The 25,183-nt window shown below is 42.9% G+C and overlaps 1 protein-coding gene across 1 annotated transcript in view; it reads right to left on the reverse strand.

Annotated features, from left to right (window-relative positions):
- Positions 1-25,183, reverse strand: part of large2 (LARGE xylosyl- and glucuronyltransferase 2) — a 90,324-nt gene that overhangs the window by 10,386 nt on the left and 54,755 nt on the right. Inside the window, exons 3-6 of the mRNA XM_084001761.1 lie at positions 10,072-10,293; positions 4,633-4,928; positions 3,722-3,804; positions 1,771-1,894 (exon numbers count right to left, since the gene is read on the reverse strand). Of these exons, the coding sequence (XP_083857887.1) occupies positions 1,771-1,894; positions 3,722-3,804; positions 4,633-4,928; positions 10,072-10,171 (603 nt within the window). The 5' untranslated portion in view covers positions 10,172-10,293. The remainder of the gene's footprint in view (positions 1-1,770; positions 1,895-3,721; positions 3,805-4,632; positions 4,929-10,071; positions 10,294-25,183) is intronic.

A 25,183-nucleotide genomic window follows, 5' to 3' on the forward strand; every position in this document is an offset into this window, starting at 1 on the left:
ATCTGCAAATATAATCGGCTTAAAGTCTCGGCTGTTTTCCTCCGGTTTAATGTGAGTTAATGGAAACTGGAAGGGGGGAGAGAGAGAGAGAGAGAGAGAGAGAGAGAGAGAGAGAGAGAGAGAGAGAGAGAGAGAGAGGGTGCAGGTCGCAGCATCTGACAGCACAAAGGACTCATTGTTCAGCACAAAGACTGAGAGGGAGGAGAATGTGATGATGTGAAGGATGGAGATGCAGGTTGGAGTCTCACACACACACACACACACACACGCAGACATACAGAAACACACAGACACACACACTAACTTATTCATGCTGCTCCTTACATTCCCTGTCGGTGTGAGAGCACATTCATCAGCTTCGTGTTAAGAGAAATGATTTGGTGTTTTTGTGCTGAAGTGTCACTTGACTTTGGGAGATACATGGTTCTGCAGCTCGCCCACCTACACCACTGATTGTCGTTGTCAGTTGAAAACCTCAAAACTGTCTTTGTGACTGTCAGTCCTGCCTGGTCCAGATCCAACACAGACACAAGGTTTCCCCAGAAACCATTCGAGAACTAAATATACTGCATACAGTCAGCTAATAACCTCATATCTCCAAACTGTAATGCAATTACAGTTTTGCTTTCATCTTGTAGTCCATGGTTTAAGGACTTAGTGGTTACCTGGAGGGTTTTGAGTTGAGTGTGTGCGTTTTTAAGAGTAGCCTTAGCACAGTTGGAATATACTCAACTCCTCACTCCAAGTCTCTGTGGGTTCAGCTGAATATTTGAATGAATTAGAATTAATAAGAAGAATTTTTGGTAAAACCCAAAAGCACGAGATTCTCTCCAGGTTCTCTGGCTTTATTCTCCACAGTCCAAGCACATGCACATGGTCCAGACAACCTTTATTATGGTAGTCAGACTATATTTTAATGCTAATACTTTTTTCCACACTGTGATGATGCCAATTGAATGGATGTAAAACATGTGAGTTGTCCTTCTACCACTTCAGATACCATTAGGTTACATTATGTTCTGTGGGTGACTGGGGTTAATAGTCGAGTTGAACGTCTGTTACACAAGAGTTGATCCAAACTACAGAGCTCAACTGTCTCGTCCCTGCCTGTGGTGTAGATGTGAAATGTGTTTCTTGTCTATTACACACACCGGACACTGATGTATAATGTTGAGATGTACCTCTTTGATACAGCTTGCTTTAATGTGAAGTTGTAGGATATAAGTTTGGTTGTCAGTGTAAAAACGAGGCTAAACTGAAGCTTGACCCCTCGACTTCATCCTGCTGTAAGAACCAGTCAACAGTGCTGCAGCTTTAACAACCCTCTGATCTGTTAATGTGACACGATCTCACACAATCTCGAGCTGTGACCTCCCGTTTCTGAATTAGCGACGTGTCGTCTCCGTATTGATGTCTCACGCTCTTTGATGGCGCTCTGAGGTGAATCTCTTCTGTTAGGAGATTTATAAATACATTTAACTCAACCCGTCTCAGTATCCTCACAACTCGCTGTCGCTCCGGACGCCTCAGATTCCTCTTTGATATGGTAAACGTAGGGACTGACTTTGGCTCACCTTGTCCTAACAGAAAGCGGGAACATGTGGAGGTGTCTGGATGAGGGCTGACATGTGTGTGTGTGTGTGTGTGTGTGTGTGTGTGTGTGTGTGTGTGTGTGTGTGTGTGTGTGTGTGTGTGTGTGTGTGTGTGTGTGTGTGTGTGTGTGTGTGTGTGTGTGTGTGTGTGTGTGTGTGTGTGTGTGCGTGCTCTTACCTTGAGTTCATCTGCATCGTAGAAGCTGACTTGAACAGATGGAACCATCCAGGACTGGAACAGAGAGCTCAGGATACGATTGGCTACTGTGTCTGTGATGAAATGAAAGTGAAGCGGGTTCCTCCTGAGAGATGGAGAGAAGAAGAGACATGGAGGTCAAGAGGGTTGTTAGTGAACGGGTTTAACCTTCTTAATGAGGACCGGCTCTGTCCACCATCTAGAAGCGTCTATTTCAAGTTTTTTTTCTGCCGCTGAATGGAAGCATTTGGCGGTGATTAACGCTGGACCAGAGCTTCGGGCCATCTTTCATCCTCTTAACAGGTTACATGGTGTGTCTCATTAGATCAGAAGTGCATGCGGCCACGTCGTCAGAAACCTTCTTGAAGTCAGATTTCAAACTCAAAAACTTGAACTTCAGTGACCCTCGGCTGGCAATCCAAGATGGCTGCTCGTTTCACCAACAGCAGAACATCAGTCACATTGACTTGTTTGCAACGAGTGGAGGTGTTACTATGTTAACCTGCATTGTCCCTATCAAATAAACTGAATTAAATTAAATTAAACAGTGAATAAAAGCTGAACATTACACTGTGTACCACTCGCTTAGTCCTGTTTTTGTGGCATTAAATTATTCATACTCAATCATGCATAATCTATCATGTAGTATTAGCCACCAATGGTGAGACATAAAAAAACACACTGTTAGTTTTGAATTTGAATTTGTTTATTCAGGATACCCCCTTGAGATGAATCATCTCATTTTCGAGGGGGTCCTTCAGCAAAATGATAAAATAATACAAAGTCAAGTAAAAAAAAAAAAAAAAGAAATACAGTGAAACACATTACAGGACTTATACGATACACACACAGTTAGTTTTGTTGTGTACATTTGTTTGTTTGTTTGCTCTCACCCTGTCCTTGTCAGTCGGCTGTGACACTTTTATGAATCAGCTGACAACATCTTCATTCAGAAAAGCTCTTGGTCTGAATACGTCCCCCATTTTATTTCATTGCTTTATGTTGTCCTATTTCTTCATATTGAACTTTAGTACTTTTTAAGCACTTTGTGATTGATTTTTCTTCCTCTGTGAGAGGCGCTGTATAAATAAACTTCACTAAGTCTTTGTTGGTAATAAAAAAACAGAATAATAGAAAGGATCCTCTTCAAATCTTCAAATGAAGTCAGACAGACGATCAGTGCGAAAGTTTTCTTTCTTTACTTACGAATCATAAAATACTTTGTGTCAGTTTTTCTACACACGCACGACTTTGATCTTTATTGTGAGATCTTCATGTAAACAGGCTGGAGGCTGTAACCAGCATCGTGTTTACCTCAACGCACACAGACCACCACAACGCTACAAATACAGATTCACTGTGACATCTTCAAGAGCAGACACTCAGACGTCCATTTGCAATTTAATTGGAAACATAACTTCAGACATAAATGTTTAAAAGACACCAAAAAATGTGCATCCAATTCATTTTGAAGCCGGCAGCACATCAGACAGAGTAAGGTCAGACATCGGCAAACACAACACAATGGATATTTAGGTCTTAAAAAGCCTTTTTGAGCAGCCCAGATACATGTGAGTGGAGCTGGCTGAGGTCAATAGAAATCCACAAAAAGAACAACAAAACCCAGATATCTGCTCAGCATGTAAAGTCACCGAGTCGAGCACTAAAAATACATCAGTCTAAAAGGTCTGTACTTTTTTAACTATAATATACATGGCAAGTCAGGAGGACTATTCGAAGAATGGTCGAATAGTGCTCTTGCTTGAAATGCCCATCCCTATTATGAATCATTGTGGCCTTGACCTTTGAGTCCAAGTGGACATTCCTGATGAAGTTAAAGGGACTCCATTGATCAGAAGAAGAAGAAGCAGAAGAACAAGAAGAAGAAGAGAGAAAAAAAGAAGGTGTGAGAAATGTTTCTGTTGTAACTCACCTGTGGAAGAGGACAGACTTGACCAGCGTGACCACGTCTCTGCTGGCGTTGTGACCGGCACAAACACAGGCTACATGGATGAGCTGCAGAGACAGAAGACAAGAGAGTCAGCAGCTTTGTCTTCAAAAAGTTCAACTCTGAGGAAACTTCACTGCTTCTGTCACTTCGCTTTAAACGGCTCCATTTTGGAGATACGAGCCAATCCCCCGACAACCGCGCATAATCCCGGACATTCACTGCTCGCTCTGATGTGAAATTTCATATTTAGCTTCTCAAATATGTATGATTTCATGTCACTTGCTTTTCAGTAGCAGAAGTCTTTGAAAAAGTTGGAGTTAAAGGCTGAAACGACATCAAAGAGACTTGAGGAACTCGCTGCTGCTGACGCCGCTGCCGCTGCTTCCTCCATCAGTTTGCATGAGCCGCAGAGATACACAGAGGTGAGGCTGTATTTACAGATGAAGCCTCCTCAGAACTTAAACACAAAACAAACTCTTGGTGTATCAGAGGTGCAGAACTAAGTCAGTCTGATATAAGAAAATACTCAATGTGATTGTAATGAACCACCACCATCAACAGTGGGCTGCAGGAGTGTGAAACTGTGATGGCTGAGGGGGAGGATTTCCCTAACGAGAAAGTGGCCAGAGAAGTGAATATGTCTGGTTTTGGTGATGACAAAATAGATATCATCATCATAAAATTTGTGAGTAATTAGTTACATAAGTGTTTCTTTTTGTCAGTTCTCTGATTAAATTTCACACATGCTGTTATTGTGGCGTTCCTGTAGCTCAGTGTGGGACCAGACACCTGTCAAAGTTCATCTATCATTGTGCAATCATCAGTGGACAATATATAGACATGTTTTTTTAACTTCTTTCTTGGAGCTTCAAAAGACGGCTACGACCACCTACCTCACACTTCTGGACGGTGGGCGATCGGGGACACTCTGTGTGGTTGTTGTTCTTCTCCTCTGCTGTGTTGTCCCCGTCCTCTGGACCCGTGTCCGCCGAGGCTCCCCACTGCTGGTTGCCATAGTTACCCTCCGGTTGCTGGGCAGCAGTGCCCTGCTGCGAATGGCTGAGCTGCAGCCGGATCTGTCGGTTCTCCTCCTCCACCTCTCGCACCCGTGACTCCAGGACGGCTCGCTCCAGGACCTGGGCCGCTGGGGTGTCGGCCAGACAAGGAGCCAGGAGGAGGGAGCGGCCATCTGAGGAGAATGGGGGGGGGGACATGGGGAGTTAGTTCAATCAGACTGTAGGACATGTGATGAAAAGAGAAGAGATGTTAATTATGCCTTTCTTTGGCCTTTCTAAAAGAGACTGACTGAGATGATGGTAACTGTGCTAATCATCCTACAAGATACTAACTACACTGACCGGTTGTGAAAACTTGCTAACTGTGCAGACAGTTATGAAAAGATGCCAACAGCTCTGTGAAGATGCTAACTGTGCTACCCTTTATAAAAGAGGCTGTGCTAACTGCTCTGACCCATCTGCTAGTCTCAACAGACTCCTCTCCTGAGTCTCTCTGATGTTTCCTCCTCTAACCACCTTGATGCTCTCTGCTCTTTCTCTGCTCAAGGCCTGATACAGGTTCGTCAACCAGGAAAACAGAGGAGAAGAGTTTCAGTTTTTATATGTTAGAGAACATATCAAAAATAGAGAATTTTTACAGTGGAAAAAGGAGGAGGAGGTTCCCATTCACAGTTACCCATTTAGCACTGACACTTCAAACAGCAAATACATCCAAAGTGACTGTAACAACAATATATAAACCCGCAGGAACTCACTGTGAAAAGTAACTGTAGCTGTCAGATCAATGCCGTGGAGTCAAAAGTACAATATTCACTGTTGAAATGTAAACAGTGCATCTCTACAAAAGCTGCACAAAAGGTAGCCTACATCAAAGGCTCAAACTCTCCGTCTGACTAGATGACACCAAGTGTAAAACAAACTCCAGGATTGAGACATGGAGGTGTCTTTACAGACACTTCGCTCATGTTTTTTCCGCTTCATGGTATGAACATGCTGAGAAGTCGTGAGCGACATATTCTCCAATGTCTCACATGTGAAAATTGCACTACTCCTCTCCCTCCACTTCCATCCCTCCCTCCCACGCTCTTTTCTGTCAGACTGGGGTGTGAACAAATCCCAGAGTGCTTCAGGGTGCAGCGTTTGAGGCTGCACAGAATAATTAAAATTTAAAACAAGATGACAGACCCGATCTCAGGCCGCAGCAGCAACTCTGAGGTCATTCAGGATCAAATTCTGGAGATCCTGGACTCTGAGTCCGGATTCAGTGCACTGCTCAAAAATATGAAAATGCGCATGCTGTTGTCAAGTTGAGTGTGACTCTGCTGTCCGAGCAACAGGGTTAAATATAGTAAACGACATTTCTGTTTTAACATCATTTCATTACAAACCCACAAACTAAACAACACTGTTGTTCAGTTGTTGTGATGCTCGCGGCTGTTGTGTGTAACCTCCTGACTTCATTTCCTGCCACAGTTTATTCAGTCGCAACTAGCAAAGAGGAAAAAAAACAAAAAAAAACAAAACAAGAAGAAGCGGTTATTTGTTTGATTGTTTGCTGTTTTTAACAACAGACTCTGTTCAGCAGCGTCATGATGAAAATGTTAAAAGCAGAGTGAGGACAAGACAAAAAGCTGTTTCCTAATTCGTTTTTTAACTTGCCGGAAGCTTAATGCGGCACACACTCACGCACACACATACACACACAGAGGGAGGGAGAGTGAGAGAGGATATCAGATGATATTCCATATTTTTATAATTTTTATTCCCGTGAAAAAACACTGACATGTCTCTTTTTTTCCCTCCCCATCCTTTCTCTCTCTCTCTCTCTCTCTCTGCCCCTTCACTATCTCTCTCTCTCTAACCTTGTGAAGAAGCAGCTGGCCCACAGCTGAAGTGAGGCATGCTGGGAATGTTCACACAATCTTCTGTGGCAAAGTGAAAGAACAGGAGGAGGAGATCTATCTATCTATCTATCTATCTATCTATCTATCTATCTATCTATCTATCCATCTATCCATCCATCCATCCATCCATCCATCCATCCATCCATCCATCCATCCATCCATCCATCCAGTCAAAGGAGACATATTATGCGCCCCTTTTCCACAAATTAAAATAGTTCCCAGGTGTCTTAAAGACATGTATGTGACATGCTTTGGTCAAAATAACCCAGGAATCAAACATCACAGCTCTTTTCATACTCTCAAAACAGCCCTGTTCAGAACGGCTGGTTTCCAAGCCTGTACCTTTAAATGAATCACTGCTTGCCCCACCCCTTATACCGGTCACAGATAGGGGTGGTATTATGCAAATCCGAATCCTAGTTACAACACTGGAAGACAACTGATTTCAACCTAGGGAGTCTGCATATTACTGATTATTTTGTCAATTCTCCCATTTTGGGGGCTGGAAGGCAAGACAAACAACCAAATATATGTAAATAAGAGCCTTCAAAAGTGATATTTCCATAATATGTCTCCTTTAATACCAAACTTCTGTGACTTTGTGATGACACAACAAAGCAGTCATCAAACCCCACCCACCTAGACCCACAATCCAACACTTGCAGGATTTGGTTACCTGAGTGTTTTACCTCAAATCTGCTACATTTTTCTTGAATCACTGAGAAAACAGTCATCCAATCAGAAGAGAGGCTCAGAGCCTCTTCTCTTCTGATTGGCTGACACTGACCTGTTGTTACTAGAGCTCCAGAGAGAGGCCTGAGAGAGGAGATGTAAAAGTACACTGAAATAGTTTTTATATCTTCTCATTAATCAACACTTCAGATAAAGTACAGAAAAGAAGAAACGTTGAGCTTTAAGTATCGTCCTGTTTTCATGATTCACTGTGTTAAGTGTCTATAGTGTTGCATAGTGTAGATAATGTAGTAATTTAGCATTATTTTATAGTCTGGATTGTCATGCTCACATTATAAACCATGTAAATCCTTCCTTGGCAGGGCTGCTTTTAATCATGTAATGCAACAAAAGCAAATTTGAATTTGAGATGAAGGATGAGACGGAGAGCGGGGGAAAGGAGGGAGAGGAGGAGGAGGAGGAGGAGGAGGAGGAGGAGGAAGATTAGACTCAACCAGAGGCTACAGAACCAGAATCTGATCTGTAGTCAGCTGCTAGCAACAGAGAACGCAGGTTATTTCTGAAGCAATGAGCTGCTGCTGCTCAAAGCACTGACGCTCTCCAAAAAGCTGCTCCATCACTCTTAACACTCTGAGCTAAAACGGATACGCCGCACTGTGACAACTCATCTGTCATCCACATTCGAGTGCATGAGCGAGAGAGTGATCCTCAACAAAGTGGAATCTTTTTTTCCCCGGCTCTTGAATCACTGCTCACCTCAAATATTAGACGTCCAGAGCAGGAAATGTGCAGAATCCCTCACTGTGTGGGGCTTTGAGTCATACTGTATCAAACCACAACAAATCAGGTGTGATTATGGGATGTTCTGCTCAACAATAAAGTATAAAGATGCCTCGAGGAAACAGTTGCCACCCTGGACTCCACTGGATGTGGTCTGGAGAAACCACACCTCAGGCGTGGACTGGAGTCGTAAAATATCTGCTCGGATATTTGAGGATCACGTTCTCCCTCACATATCTGCTCACATGTTTTATGAGCTGCCAGCTGATGCAGCTCTGGGTCATGTTAGCAGGTTATTTATCACACAGTCACATCACAGGCAACTGACAGATGAGGACAGTTATACTTTGCAGCCGAGCAGACGTCAGGTACGTTCCACTCCACCTGGTTTTATGTGCTTTCTCAATGTGTGCGTTAAAGCCTTGAGCAGAGACAGCAGGAGTCATCTGAAATCTGTGTGAGTCATTGCATCTTCGTTAGCTTTCGTATCCATTAATGTATTCGTGATAGATCTCTTTATAGAATCTCCTTAAACTGTTTAATGGAAACAAAACTCATCAGTTTACTGATTCTGTAATTTTGATCCTGAGTCTGAAACTTGCTTTTAGTCACATGTGTGATGGCCAACACTGACCACAACACCATTGCAAACACAAATACAAATACAACAATGCAAACATGCTGCAGGAAGCCAAAACAGAAACATAAAAAAAACCCAAAAGTGACGCAAAATGCAAAAGAGTTTTAAGAATACTTCCTTAAATACAGATCGATTGTAATGGTTACCACGATAAACACGTGACTCTACTAGTGTACCAATCATCACCATAGTTAGGTCATGGCTTCATTAAGTTTAGGCACTAAAACTACTTGTTTAGGGTTACAAAAATATCATGTTTATCTAACCTTGACATACTGAATGTACAATGACAACAATTTTATCCTTAAAAATCACAAAATCACAGACCACTACAAGTATCACCTATGAACATGTACCATTCCATTCCAACCTTGGTAAAAAGAAAAGAGAAGGTCTGACTTTGGAAAACACACCTGACCCCCGAGTTCCTGCATCTAATAACTGAGTTTGATTGACCTGTCCATCCACCACAACCTTCACCTGTCCCTCTATAATGCATCACTGTGCTTCATCTCCTGCTCCTGTCACAGTTACTTGGGGCCACACGTTTTCACCTTAAAGCAAAACCTATGGATCATAATATGCTGCTGAACAAATCTCCTATCTGTGTTTTCAGAAAACAAATGTCCAGCCTGTAAAATGATGTTTCAGGCTGTGAGAGGAGCGTCCACAATCCATTACAAATAAACATCTGGCTCATTTTGTGGCACTTGAAAAGGTCAGAAGGTCACTGAATCTTCTGATAGCAACATGATTAAAATGTAACATCATTGTATTTTGTGTCAGTTTCAGCTTCAGGTTACAGGATCTGATGTGTTGGATGCTTGTTGAGTTCAATATAAGCTTGGGATGGTGCATGTGCCTGCATGCATGTGTGTGTGTTGAACTCTTCCTGAAAACAGCATCACAGCGTTGTGGCAAAGCAATTCTCTGAACCAACCTTGGATGTTAGGATCCAAACAAAAGCGGAGGCTGCGGCTTGCTGATGCAGCCTCGCTGGCTCTCCGGGATGTCAGAGTGAAAAATCAAACCAAACAGAAAATCAGCTCCATGTGTTTAAAAATTTAACTTAATAGTCTGATCGAAGGGAAATTGAGCTGAGCTGCAGAAAAACGACTGATAATTGAGGTTTTCTGTTCTCGTCGGTTGGATTCCTGCGACTCTATTTGACCCAAACCACAGCTCCAGTCTTTTATTAGAAACCATGCTCCTGACTCAAACCCAGTCTCCTATGAAAGGGATACAAGGAAAACTCTGACTGCACGGTATCATCTGAACACGCAGCTTCTCTCTACTCACTCTCCAGGTTTCCTGCCAGCAGGTAGAGCCAGGTGAGCAGGACAACGGCCGTGAGAGACGCCACCAGCAGCTTCAGGCGTCCGCGGCACAGCAGGTTCATGGTGGGACGGCGGCGCTGCGGGGCTCTGAGGGTCGGGGGGAGGGTTGGGAGAGAAGGGAGGGGGGAAAGGGGGGTTCAGGTCGGGCTCAGTCCCTCGTCAGGTCCCTGCAGCATCCTTTCATCTGAGGAGGAGGAGGAGAGAGAGGAACCATCAAGATCTTTTCAACAGTTTCCATTTCAAATACAGCTGTTCTGGTGACCCCAGACTGAACTGTGGCAAAGATGCCACTGAAGCCCAGAACTTGTCTTTTGGAGCAATAACATGAAACAAAAAAAGTCTCAAACACAGCTCTTTTTAACTTGCAAATGAGGATTTAGAGACACCACTGGCTGTAGTTAGTCTCTGTGCAGCTGAGATCAGATGATCCCGAGTTGTTTGAGTCTAATGAGGCTGAACTACAAGAAGGAAACAGTGAGGGTCATATATTTATCATGGAAACATGGAAAACCTGAAAAGGAGAAAAGCCTGAACAAGCTGTAACCCCCCACCCCCCGTCAATGCTGGTCTCCCTTGTTGTGCCGAGCCTGATTAGTCTGTCTTTGTCACAAAATGTGATTCATTAATCCCACTTTAATTAAACAGGAGCCCAAAGGAAACAAAACCAGAGACAGTCGTAAAGAAAAAGATAGATGAACAAGAAGAAGAAGAAGAAGAGTAGCAGGAAAAAGCAGCCCGAGAGAAACAGAACTTTAATGCTCATGGGTCACAGTTTCCATCATGGTTACGTCTTATAAATTCAAAGAACATATGAACGACAGGTTTCACATTTAACTGTGATACAAACATCCCAATTTTCACATATGAAACATTCAGTGAAAGAAAAAAAACTGAATTGATCATTTCATGTTCAAATCTTATTTGATCAAAACCACTATGAATGTGCCTATCCACATACAGTACATAAATTGGCCTTTTGGTCTGGACTGTGGGTTATTATTACTTTTCAGATATCACCCGAACCTCTCATGTTAAGGCGACCTGCTCTGACTCTAACAGACTCTCGGTTTCTGTGCGATCAACAGGAATTAATTAACTGGAAACTGAACACTATGTCAGCAAAATTTCATTTTTAATTAATATAATATTAGCTCCATTCAGGAAACTTTGCAGGAACTTATTAAGAAACTGTGCGTGGACCTGTGGAGTGAAGCCTCAGTCCTGTTAGTGGTGTTATCCAAAAAATAAAAGCACATCCTGACCTGACAATTCAGATTCTGGAGGTTTGACTGACCTGTCCTTTGTGTGTGTGTGTGTGTGTGTGTGTGTGTGTGTGTGTGTGTGTGTGTGTGTGTGTGTGTGTGTGTGTGTGTGTGTGTGTGTGGTCTTAATAATAGTTTCGAGGACATTGTGAAGTACATGTGACTTTGAAGGCTGACTCTGTGTTGTCTCCTTCTTTTTTTTCCAACAGAGTTTAAATAAAACATCCGCAGGGAGACAAAGACAAAAAAAAAAAGGACAGAGAGACAATATCAGAGTTGCTGACTTCAGAGCTTCACCTCATTCTGAGAAAACAAATACATTTCTGACACATCAGTCACCGGATGCGGGATAAATGTGAGCATGGATTTTCTTAATAATGATCCACAGCCCTGTGTTAACACTGAGAACGAGCTCCTGCTCCATACATCTCTGTCAGGACGTTTCTGCCGCCAAAGCCTTTTTCACTCCTCGGCAGCTGAATCAGCTTCATGTTGAAAGAGCAAACAACAGAAACATCTGACGCCTCTGCAGCATCTGAAAGTCACCTCCCAGCAGCCCCTGCAAGACGTAAAAGAGGAAGGCCTAAAATCTTCCTGCTTTCAGCATCATCATCATCATCATCATCCTCTGGTGATTCCAAAATTGACCGTGTGACGTTGGTGGAGAAAAACTCTGAAACAGCAACTCCTGAACTCCCACAGCAGAATTTTATGGAAAAATCAATGTGAAATAGACAGAAAGCCTGCCTGCTGCTCCATCACGAATGATGCTGATCCAGGAGCAGCTAAGCCTCTCCTCCAGGCTCTGACTGAACTGACTGAACAGCTGCTGACCCATCAGCCCAACACATCCCCAACCACAACAACCACATTGGTCTGGCATCTCCTTAAGCAGCGTCCCTATGGCGACACACATACTGTTGTAGCCACCACTGTCGTTAACCAAGATATTTACTTTATCACAATATGTCACCCAAGCTTCTTACCAGTTTCATTCAGCAGCCACCAGTGTTCCTACCCATCATATTTTCTAGTTTTATATCCACAATATTTTCAGCAATGATCAGCTGCAACGTGTCTACGGATGCCCTGAGGGGACAGACCATAACAATAATTTTGTTCTCTTGAGATAATGACATACGTTATTGGAGAACTGGAGATGACAAGTTTTTTTTTTTTTTATCTCCAGTTCTCCCATAACATACTTCTACGCAGGCTGTACACTGAAGGAAGCATTATTCAGTGCCGCAATGTGAGAAGAGGAGGAAAATATTGAATAGTGCATCAAATATCTCTTCAATGAAGTCCTTACACACACTGAAACACACATTAGTGTGTGTCATAAGAAGAGGTTAGGGAGGCTTCAGCTTTGTCTGAGACGCAATCTTGTGACTCTGATGTTGTCATTAACTACATAGCTGACCAGCGTGGGGCCCTGGGTGTCTCCATGGATACTGGATGACGACTGAGAAATCAGCATATCGCCACTCATTGTGTAATGGAAGTCTCAGGCACGTCCTTAATTAATTATGTCGTTACCTTGCAAAAATTAAAATGTAATTTTCTGAGGATCTTGAGGAAATGGTCCCACTATCGCAGGGAAATGGAGGAAATAAAATGTATGAATGAATGTCCGCTGAAGGTTTCCGTACCAGTCTGATGTTCCCCACTCCAAGATTATTATGTAAATTTACCAGAGACGTGCATGTTGAAAACACAGATCAGGCCAGTGTTTCAACCTTTTAAGACAAATTGTTTGAGCTTTTGTGGAGAAAGAAGAAAAGAAAAAAACAATGTGGTGGCGACTCTTCTCTGGTAGTCAGTACAGAAGAACACTTGGTTACTAAGAACACTACAATCATCTGTTCAGACTGTGCAGGAGCCTCCAACACTCTGCCAAACTTTCCAAGTACATCCACATGATTTATGAGTTAATCAGCGAGGCTGATGTATGCGCTGTACGTCGTTAAGAGCAATGAAAGGTGCTGAGAAGGGACAAAGAGGGAGAAGAGGAGGCGAGGGATGGAGAGACCAAACAGAGGTGGGGGGGATGAGTGAGCAAGAAAGAGAGGAGGTGGGGGGTGAAGACAGAGATAACTGGAGGGAGAGAAAGAAAGATGGAGAAGGGAAAGACAGAAAATTTAGACGGGGAGAGATAATGGAAAGAGAAGAGGAGACAGTAAAGGAAGATTTAGACAATAGAGGAGAGGAAACAGCACAAGAGAGCAGGAAAGAAAAGAGGAGAGGAATAAGTAAATAAGGTCCAGGGTGAGTTGTGGGATGTGCAGGTTTATTGGCCTTTCAGCCTCTGATGCTCATAAACCCGGCGAGGATATAAAAATGAGGGACAGTGCCACTAAAGAGGAGTTTAATAGGCAGCTTTTGTTGATTCTGCAGGAGCTGCACAAAACGCTTACACTTCTGGGCTCTAATTGTGGTTGTAAAAACAAAAAGCCTTGGCCGTCAATATGAGGGGGATGTGTTGGGAGGACTACGGCGGCCGTGGAGCTGAGAACAGCACCGGGGGGGATGGCCGAGGCTGCGTGGGCAGCGTCGGGGTGGGGGCACAGAGTATAACTCTGGTGTAACAGCTGTAAATTAAAAGATAACGCAGCGACCAGTCGACCACTGAGGGTGAACACTCACAACCGCTCCTAAATATTCCTCTAAAAGAGCAGAGAGGTCCTGTGACTTATTTACCGACCCCAAACAGATCTGGGATTTATTCATTCCACCTCAGATTCATAACAGCGAATGTTTTTGTCTCTGGGATCTGTGAGGACGTTAAAACATTTTAGGAGGCGAGTTTAGCAAAAAGTTGGAGATCATTTGGCTTCATCCTCTGGGAGCCATGGAAAGTCTGCATGTTCTAGATGTGAAGCTTTTTCACTGAATGTGTGAAAACATCGACCCGCGAGCCGACCCCTCAGCTGCTCTGCTCACAGAGTCTAAACTAATCACGCAGGAGCAGTGTTTAGCTTTTTTAACTTGAACATCTGAATAAACTCAACAAACCTCTGTCCTGTTAAATAAGGGCTTCAAACTTTTCAGTTTGATTATTAACTGTTTGATCACATCTTACTCAGTTTCATCCGTCCTCCTCTAGCTATTGATCTCTTTTAAATACCATGTCTTAATGTCTTCATGTAAAGTATTTCACATCAACTTGTTGAAAGCTGCTATGCTATACAAATAAACCAAGCTTGCCTGTTAGTGGCCGAAGAGGAAAAGAGGTCAGAGGTGGTGGTGACACTTCAAAATGACTTCAGTCCAACCACAGGACCCTGGACAGACTCACAGGAGCCAGTAATGTTTATGAATTTGATGACATGATAATCTGTGTGATTTACAGATGTTTTCACCAGTTGTTTCTCCCTGTTTCAGTCAATCTATTCATTTAGAGTTCCATACAGTATAAAGGTAGATGTTTCTGTTAAAGCTCCATGCAGTATAAAGTAAACAGGCCACCCCGTTCAAGGAGTACATCACTTCCTGGATTCCTGGTTTGCACCTTATGGAGTTCAGTTTTGTCAGTCGCCAAAGGGGGGTGGACGACACTCAGTTTAATACAGTATGATAATGCAATTAAGAGCTGGAACAGCAGCTGCGGTCCGGCAGCCGTGGCCACGTTCAGACTGAAGGGCTTTTTAGCAGTGAGCTAATCACAGAGGGGAAAGTCCTGATGAATAATCAGTGAGCGCTTCCTGCATTAGGGGACAGAGATAAGAGTGGAGACGGGTAATCAACTCCACTCACTGTCTATTGACCTGACCGACACACACACTCTCACACACACACTTGCTCATTCTCTCACTCTCACTCTTCCACATCTACTTGATCAAATAAACTTGTAATTTCCTGGGACAGAAGTGTATTTGTAAGAACACACTGTGTTACATCACCGTGGATGATGTTGTCGTCTGAAATAACAGACATCAGCTGTAAACAGACTCACAGATATACCACACCCTGCATTTATATACAGTTATCTAATTATCCCTCTCTGCGTCTGATCGTTTGAATAATTAATTGTTATGTTGCGTTGGTGCCCGGCAGGAGAGACTCGCATCAGTGTTTCTCTCTTTTAATGTGTTTGTTCCACACTCAGACTGACAACAGTTCACCTTCCTCTGCTCAGGACCTGAAGGCACATACGCATACACACACAGACACACGCACGCACGCACGCACGCACGCACGCATACACAGAGATACCCGCTGTCTCAGGATAAAGAAGCAGCTTTGTAGCTGAGGCTTTTGAACTCCAGCAAAATGATTTGTCCTTTATTGTGGTTAAAATGACAAACTGCTCTTTGTTACTTTCCAGTTCAGCAGTAGCTGAAGCTCATTTATCTGATGCAAAGGGCAGCCCCAGACCACAGCAAACATAAATCAAGCCCACACTAAGCCACCATGTTTGTTTTATTCTAGTCCAGTATAAACCCAAGTCCACGGCCCCATCTGGCCCACACAGCATGATTGTCAGATTTCACATCTGGATCTATTCTGACACACACATTCAAAATTTGAGGATAACAGCTGGATCCCGCCCAGATGTGGAGGCATACAGGCCAGATTTAAGTTGTGGAACCAGGCGTTTTGTTGGGCCAGGAGTTTCATTCACAAATGGGGCACAGCTTTCCATCTGTAAACATCTGTCTACACTGCCCAGGTAGCAAAGTGAAACTTCTGGCCCAACATCTGGGGAGAGTGGGGCTGTTATCCCCCAATGTGTGTGCACCAGAATAGGTCCAGATGTGTAAACAGCAAAACAACAACTCATTCTGAATATGGGCCAGATTTGGGCTGCGGAACAGGGCGTATACTGGGCCAGAAAGAAAAACAAACATGGGCCTGATTTATTTTTGCTATCTCAGGGATTGAGTGATTCATATTTTATATTTCCACAACAACTCTCAATTTGTGGTTGTTCTTGAGTCTTAAGTTGAGTTCAGACTGGATTTGATGTTGGAAACAGCAGAGACGTCACTAGCAAACCACAGGCAATGGGCACCAACAGGATCAATCCGTGGTTTCGGGTTTTGCCATCTTGGATTTTTTCTGAGTTCAGTCAAAACACACACTGAAGTTCAACACATTCACACATATTCAATTACATTACACACTGAATTCAATAAGGGCATGTAACCACTGCCAAACAACCCACTGCATGATTGTTATTTAATGAGTAAACCAGTCAGTAGTATTGGATCATCATAACCACCATCACACAGGTCACGGCCAACAATAATCAGCCAGCAGGGGCTGCTGGGTAAATCAAAACAGACTGAATCCACAAAGTTACGTTTCCCATTAGATCCTATTTAATTCTTCAGATTCTGCGGGAACCCAAACCGACAAGCATTACCAGCATTACCCTTCCCCCACAGTGTCCCCTATGAGAAGAAAACTCTTGGTGGAAAGATGTTACAGATGTGGTGGAGTCATATCTCCACAGATGTGGATCTATGTAAACAGCTGAATAGTCTAAGTTCATCAGCATGTTGTTTACGACAATCAAGTCCAGATACAAGCTACAGAGCTTCAGAATCATCTGAATATTTAACTTCTCTTGTCTGGTCTATTCACTTCAATTCTATGTGTGTGAGGCGTGCTACATCATGAGTCAGCAACACATGCAGCCCAGAACTCACACAGAGCAACAACCTTTTACAAAGTTAGGAGAGTAATGTTTAAGTCAAGCTTGGACATCAGACCTCGGACCCTTTCTCTTCTGTCCTCAGTTTGTTGTCAGCACCGACATAAGAAAAGCTGCTCTCACAACCTGGTTGTTCTTCATCCTCAGCCCTCCAGCATAATTATTTATCATGCTTCAGCATCTTCCTGCCCCAGTTCATCCTCCACTTCATGACTCTGCTCTCATCAAAGGCTTCTTGCCCCCACCCGAGAAACATCTGAGCTCTGTAGCAACTTTTCAGGTGAAACCAACCTTCTCTTCAGCCACAGACTGAACTACTGAAACACATTTTGCAAATTCAATTTGATCAGACTGTTGTCTAAAGATGGAAATTAGCCGTTGGCTATAATCTTGCATATTTACATGTATATGTCCATTAATATGTATTGTCCCTATTTTAAATGAATAAACTTGAAACTTGAAATAACAAAAATGCTGTGTAGATGAAACAAACTAATCAGTGCAGCACGATTTCACTGCCGAGTTTGTTTAAACAAAATGTGTTTTTCACACCTCCATGAAAAGAATAACCAGTTCTTCAATACTTCAGTGTTTTACTACTACTACTGCTTACTGTTTATCTATGAAGGTGGCTGAAAATGATGATTTTCAAATAGATATAGAATCTAAGAGTCTCTCTAAGACTCTAAGAGTCTATATAAATCCAAGTCTATATTTCAAAAAAATGAAGAGTATTTTTAAGGTCAAGAATAAATGTCATAATGAGAATATTCCTCATTATTCCACTATTGTGCATTTATGTTACAAACTGTATGGAGGACAGTGGATATCTGAGGCTTGTTAGTCTTCTAGCAGGAAACTCAGATAAACAGCAGCTTATTTTTAGCCACGCTGGAGGCACAGCTCTGTGTGTTGGTCTCTGAAATATCTACACTACTGGATGGATTTCCAGGACATTTTAAACAGATATTCATGGTCCCCATACTTCAATGCCCATTGACACTAATGATTAACTGACTGAACTGTGGTCCCTTTGCTCCAGTAGCAGTTATCTCAGACTCTGGGGCAGTCCCAGGCAAAGATGCCCATCAAAGATGATTGGTAGATGGCACATAGACTTTACAGGTGGATTAAGAGGGTCTGTTATATGGAGGGCTATTAGGGGCCCCCAACACCTGGTTTGCTGGTCTGTTCTCAAGTCAACATTCACACTGTCAAAACCAAATATTCCCATCAGCCTCTGCTTTTCTGCTTATCAACAAATGTTAACATGCTGACCTAAGATGGTGGACAGTATAGGCTACAATAGGATACACCTGCTAGGCTATTCAGTATGTAAGCATGATGATGTAAGCATTTAGCTCGATGTATCATCTCAGTTTAGTTTCACAGAGCTGCAGTGGATTAGGGTCTGCAAACATTTGTATTTAGTACTAATAAGCAAGTTTTAACTAAAAGCACGATGACACGTCAACACAAAAATACCATCAAAGTATCAGTACATTTTTATGTTGACATCGTGACATTAGCATTTAGCTCATTTCAGCTGCTCCACTGGATTTGGCTGAAATAGACTGGGAACGGCCGCGACGCAAAACGTGTCGCGTGACACCCACAGCAGCTTGCACCCATTTAGTCAATTTAGCTCCTCCACCGGCCATGTGAGCGACACGCACTCCAGCGGCCGTCGCGCGGCATCTCTCTTCTTTTTCACGCCGGGTCTATTTTATTTCCTCATCGCGTGGCTACGTGGCCCTCCAACAGATAGAAAACTACAGAGAACTGTGTATAAAACGAATATATTACGTTTAAAAGTGATTAAAATAAATGTCTCATGTACCAGAGGCAAAGCCAGTAGCAGTGCAACATTATAGGGTTTGTTTTTTACATTGTACGATGTGGATCCATGATGCTGTAGCTAAACACTCCAGTTAATTGATACCATGTAATATAGTCTGCACTTGCAAACCCTTCATAGTCAGCAAATTACCAGTGAAAAAAGAACTGTCAATCCATCTTAACAGGAGGGATGTAAAAATGTGTTGAGATACATAAAGTGCATTCATTTACTGTAGGCTTGACAAGGTGAAGCTGACAGCTGCAACAAACACGGTGAGGCCATGTCGCGTCACGTCCGTGCCTGGTGTAGCAGGTAAAAAACTCCGATCTGCCCCCGCTTACGTATCCCCACTACGGATTAATCTGAATGTGGTGAGGAATAATTCATCGCACAGATTCACAAGTGAAAAACAACTTGTCTCATCGTTTACTCTGATGTCAACCTCTCTGACTGTTTCCTGCCTTCACTTGTGTTTCCTGTCCTCTTGTCATAAATCGACCGTGAGCTTCGTCCACCCTGATTCTGATTTTAATTTGATTTCTTTGGGTCACGGAGGCATACTCGACTTAATCTGCTCTACTGTCAGCAGTGCGACCTGCTCTGTGAGGTCGAGTGTATTTCTTTGTGATTTATCAGAGTGCGGTGGGATTAGTGGTTCTGTGACCGGGAATGACCTTTTCATTTCATTTCCCTGCTGTCGCACAGATACAGTCAGGAATTCATAATGATACACTCTTCACTCCCTCTCTCTCTCTCTCTTTCTTTCTCTCTCTTTGTCTCTCACTCATACATGAACCAGGCCACATCGCTCATTTTACACTCTACCCAACTCACAGGCTGATTATTGCAACTGTGCAGGTTCTAACTGTAACTTGTTATTAGCATGTTGGTTTGGGTTTAATGGACACAGCAGTCACCTAATGACTGACGTTGAAAATGCAAAGACACGGGGCTGAGTAGGATTCGTCCATTATGCGTCATGTGAATTCTACTTTAAGAGGCTTTGGAAAACTAGGCCATAACTTGATCTAAACATGTTATTATTGCTGTGTTTAGCGTTATGTAATTGCACTACAAGGTTGGTCATTTTACCATTTAAAAAAATATTCACTGACATGTTATTGTTAGACTGACCAGACTTTTGTGGTGGATTTCTATAATTCATATGGATATGGATATTGGATGTTTTATGTAATTATTCTCACCCAAAACATTAATTCCAACTTTGGGCAATTAGAATTATTATCAGAAATTTCTAATTTCTTTGCTTTAAACACAACTTGTCTCATTGTTTACTCTGATGAGACAAACAATGACGATCTGGGAATAAATTTCAAAATAAAAATCTGAATTTTTTTTGCTCCATGATTTAAAGGGACAACGAGGAGTTTTGGAAAAGCGAAGCGTTTTCACACTACATTTATGAGCCTCCGCGCACACCGTAAAATTCTTTTGACCGGCGCAAGACGGACTCATGTTTTCATTCATCAATAATTAAAGTCAGAGGTTCAAAGAGGTTCACATACCGTCGGAGTTCCGACCATAAACGGCGATTCAGCTGCGTTATTCTCATGACTCGTTGCGAAACCGAAAGTAAAAAACGCTGGTCGGCTCGACCAGCATCTCCGCCACCACTAATAATAACAAAATAACGATAGAGACAGAACGATATATTTATCGAAAATGGGCCCATTAACAAGTGTGGGTAGCGGAGATTCATCCACATTAACGTGAGACTTTTTTATAACCGAATAGAAACTCCTCGTTGTCCCTTTAAATTTGCCAAGGACGTTATTTTGTTCCAAGCTTGAGATTCTTGAGGCTCTGGGCTTTTCTTCTGTTCAGCTGACTGTTTTTTGTTAGATCCAATAAAAACATAGCAGATTTTGGGTAAAACATAAACAAAATCCTTCAAGAAACAAAATCCTTCAAGTGTTGGATGGTGGGCGGGGCTTGGTGACTGCTTTGTTGTGACATCACAAAGTCACAGATGTCTTGACAGTTGGTTTTAAGGCTCTGTTTTTGAATACAGGTTGTGTGCATTTCTCTGTGAATGTATACTGTGATACTTTCACAGTATTAATATGGAACCTAGGCCTGATCTATAATCACACTACACATGAACATGTACCTTTATATGGTAGGGAGTATTAATACAAACATCGACCTCCTTGCCAAGACTGGATTATACTGAGCACATACATGCGACATGTGCCAATGTTTTAAATTAACTCTAAATCTTAGCCTGACAAGCCAGACTATATCACTAAAATGTATAGTCTGGAAACGACCGGTAGACCTCGGCTCAATCCAGGGGGCGGAATGAAGGCTGTCTTTCAAACTGCCTCTGCACGCAATAGGGTAGCGCTAGCTAGCGCTACGACCAATCAGAACAAAGAGCAGGATGACGTTAGCCTGACAAGCCAATTAAAATGTACGTCGTCATCGCGTTAAGCCCGCCCAACGACTCTCTAAACAGATAGAGCGCTGTGATTGGTGAACACAATCGGTGTTCGAGACTCAACAAGTTCCTATGGCTCGTTTCTAGACCCACCTGCGGAGCAAATATTTTTGCTGCCGCTAGGGTGCGTCTAGATTTCTAGGCTATCTAAATCTAAGAAAAGTCAAAAGAATTTCCTTTGGGTTTAATTAATTCATCTTTATTTTCAACTCCTTTCACCAGAGAAATAGCTCAAAATCCCAACCACAGCCCAGTGAGGTTTGTGAACTGTCCAGGTTCCAGAAATCCAAAGATGTAGTTGACCAGATATTTCAAACTATGTGTATCTGGGCCGGACATGCTCCAATCACAGTACTGTAAGACGTTACACCAAGAAATCTTCACATCTGATCCAGATTTTTGCAAGTACCTAAAATGGACATGTCAAGATTGTTGTTAGTTTTGCTCCTGCTCAGTTTCCTTTACATCCACTGTGCTGAATCTACAGCTCTTGGCAAACTGAACCGAAAATGATGATTGTAGGTACAAACCACCGGAGGTAAAGTTTCACAGCAGGTCTGCTTGTAAAACATCACAACACATATCAAGAAAACCAGCGCTCCTGCAGCACACTGAAGCAGCCAGGTGTGAAAGATGCCTTGTTCTAATATCTCAGAGGCAAACAAATAAAAGTCAGCAGTCGCACATGAGACTGAGAAGAAGAGGCTTTGATGAATCAACAGACGGAAACCTGACGTAAGAACAGAGGTGGATTTAATCTGCACTACAGACGCTGCGCTCAGCTCTGAATGGAGGAGGACTGAGGACAAGCTCAATATAACTCTTTCACACACGCGAACGCACACACACACACTCTTTTTCCACTTCTTTTATCTGCAGGTCCTTTGTTTCCTCAATCAGTCACACAGAGAAACATAAAAACACACACAGCAGCGACCTTTGCCCTGTCGTCCTACCTGGATATTTCCTCTCCTATGCGCTTCAACATGTGCTTACAAGACCAAGTCCAGACCGAACCCACGCGTCTTCCTCTTCAACCTCCTCCTCCTCCTTCTAATCCTCCTCATTCACAGCTCTCCAGCTCTGACAATAAACTCTGCAGCTCTTTTCTCTCTCTCAGAGACTTTTGTCCCAATTCTTCAACCTCTATCACAGCTTCGTGCCCTCCTTTCCTTTCCTCTGCTGCTCTCCTCCCACTGCTCCTCCTCCTCCTCCTCGTCCCGGTGCACAAACACTCCATAAATCGCCTCCATCTCCAAGGGAACGGCTCTGATTTCAACCCCCACCCTCCTCCTCCTCCTCCCTCTCCTCCTGGGGCTTGTGCTGAAACAGTTCAGCTCCGTCAGACAGATGGGAGGAGAAAGGTGGAAAGAGGAGGAATAAAGGGAGAAAGGAGCGGTGTCACCTTACATACACTCAGGATTTTTTTTTCCCAAGCTGTGGAATTTAAAAGTCTTTGAGGCCGAAACAGAAGAATTTGGATTTAGCTGCCATGCAGGATGACAAACACAGTTATTACTGTAAACTGAGCTCACCTGTCACAGGTCACGTCAGCTGCATCAGTGTACAGCACAAATACAGCATGGAATTCACCCATTCACACACTCACATTGTGCTTTTATCACATATGTGCTCTTTTCTTTCTACCATTCACACACATTCACACACTGATAACACATTGTGGTGGTGGTAGTTTGAATATTCTCATCCACGGTCACTATAACAAAAAGTTTGGAGGAGCCACAAGTGAGTGGACAACCTGCTTTACCTCCATAACCACAGCGACCCTTAGTTGTTGACAAAAGTGGACTGTGGTTGTGCATAAGACTGATAAAATGCAACTTTCGGCGAAATCACAGTGAGAATTTGCACCAAAAACCCAAATCACAAACCAATACGTTTGTTCCTCCTCTCATTTCTCTTCTAACCACTATTTGGAGAATACTTTAAACAGGGGGGTAACTTCTCTGGCTCCAGGCTTGGCTCTGGTTTAATGTATAACCTGCACAGGAAACAGGCCCCTGCGGCTGAACTGGGTCTCCTCTCCTCTTGAACCTGGCACGGACGCCGTTAAACAAACACACCTGGATCTCCTGCAGTCAGTGTGCAGGTATGCGCTCGCAGCTTTGTGTGTGAGCCAAATGTGATTTCACAAAGTGAATTCATCCTGGCTCTTTCTGTGTTTTTCTGCAGCCTGGAGGCATCGAGGTCTGTATTAACAAACGCAAACACAGTAATTACAGCGCACACAGACTCGCAGTGCTGCCGTCGCGGTGCTGGGAACCAGTTGCAAGCTCGAGCTAATGAAGCTCCGCTGACGGATGCTTCATTAAAGACGGAGATCAGTGGAGTGGATCAGAAAGCAGGAGGAGGAGAGGCTGGGAACTCGATTGCTCCTCCACAGCTCTTATCTCCACTCCGGAAACTACTCACACTCCACCTGAAGTCGAGGCCTCGGGGGGAAACTCTACACCGCGCTGGAGCAACCACTGTAATCACCCTCTGTAATGTAAACTGTGTGCAGAGCCCTGGGCAAGTCTCATCTGGATCCTGTGCTGGTTTCAGGAGGTTACTGCAGGTCTTTCTCTCTGATGTGCAGCTCATATCAAAGAAGCAGATAACAAACACATATCTAGCTATAGCTGTTGTTTAGGAGAACGATGTTGGATGCCAGTACTCAGCTCCACCTGCTCTTTAATATGACACCAATCAGATCATTGAAATCTGAGGCTTTGTATTGATACTCTCAGATAAATGTCTGCTACTACACAAAAACACAGCACAATTTTTAAAGCATTAAGTTTTTAATTTTTCTTATTGTTAACAAGTCCCACGAGCACACATGACTGAGCGTCTCTTACTAACAACTATTCTTTGTATTATGGACTGATGTATCATCTCCCTCTGAGCCACAGAGCTCCACTCCTTCATTAACATGATCACACACTCACTCCCACAGACACACACACATTCCTGCTGCCAGAAATACCCACTAGAACTAGGGATGAATCCCCAGCAAATAAAGCATTTCCTCTTGTTTGTCTGATGAAAAAAAGACAGTGAGCAAACGTTTAAAGAAACGATTGAGTTATTTTTAAATATCTACGTCTTCTGTAAGAACCAATGAGCGCAAAGAGAAAGGGTGAATATCAGGTAGTGCAGAGAGACCCATTAACAAACTGTTGGTTTGTTGACAATAAAAAAATATATATATTGAGCTGCATTTGGATTTTATCCCATTTGCGAAAAAATCCCACTTTCTTATCATATTGACCTTTTTGTAAAACTTGCTGGTGCCACAGGTTAGGACATGTCTTCAGCTGCCGTTGATTTTTACTCAGAGAATAGAAAATGAAACGTCTTCCTCTCTTAATTCATGCGGCAGGGAGTTGTTAAAGTGCACACTTTGGTCAAAGGCAACTATAACCCACATCCTGTTTCCTGTCCCGTCCTGAGATTGGTGCGAGCCAAAAACTGTAACTGACTACCTTGGCAGTGTCTGGCTCCACCACAGCTAATCTTAAAAATGGAAAGAGAGGAGAAATGTGGATGTAAATTTGGACATTTTAACACCTCCTCTGTGAGTTGTTGTTTTAGATGCTATCAGAGGATACTGTAGAGACTTGACATTTCTTTGATATACCAATGTTATATAAAATATATCATTGTAATTGACAGGTTTGCATGATGTTTGGAAGTGAAATTGAAAGTGACTGGATTGCAAAAATAAGAAAAACAAAAGCAGCTGAACTTTGTGGTTCTGACAAAAAGAGACACGCTTCTTTAAAAACCTAAAAATATGTTTGTTTCAACCAACAAACAATAAGAACAACAACAATAACATGTCCCATG

This window comes from Trachurus trachurus (assembly GCF_905171665.1).
Source record: "Trachurus trachurus genome assembly, chromosome: 3".
Lineage (NCBI taxonomy): Eukaryota > Metazoa > Chordata > Actinopteri > Carangiformes > Carangidae > Trachurus > Trachurus trachurus.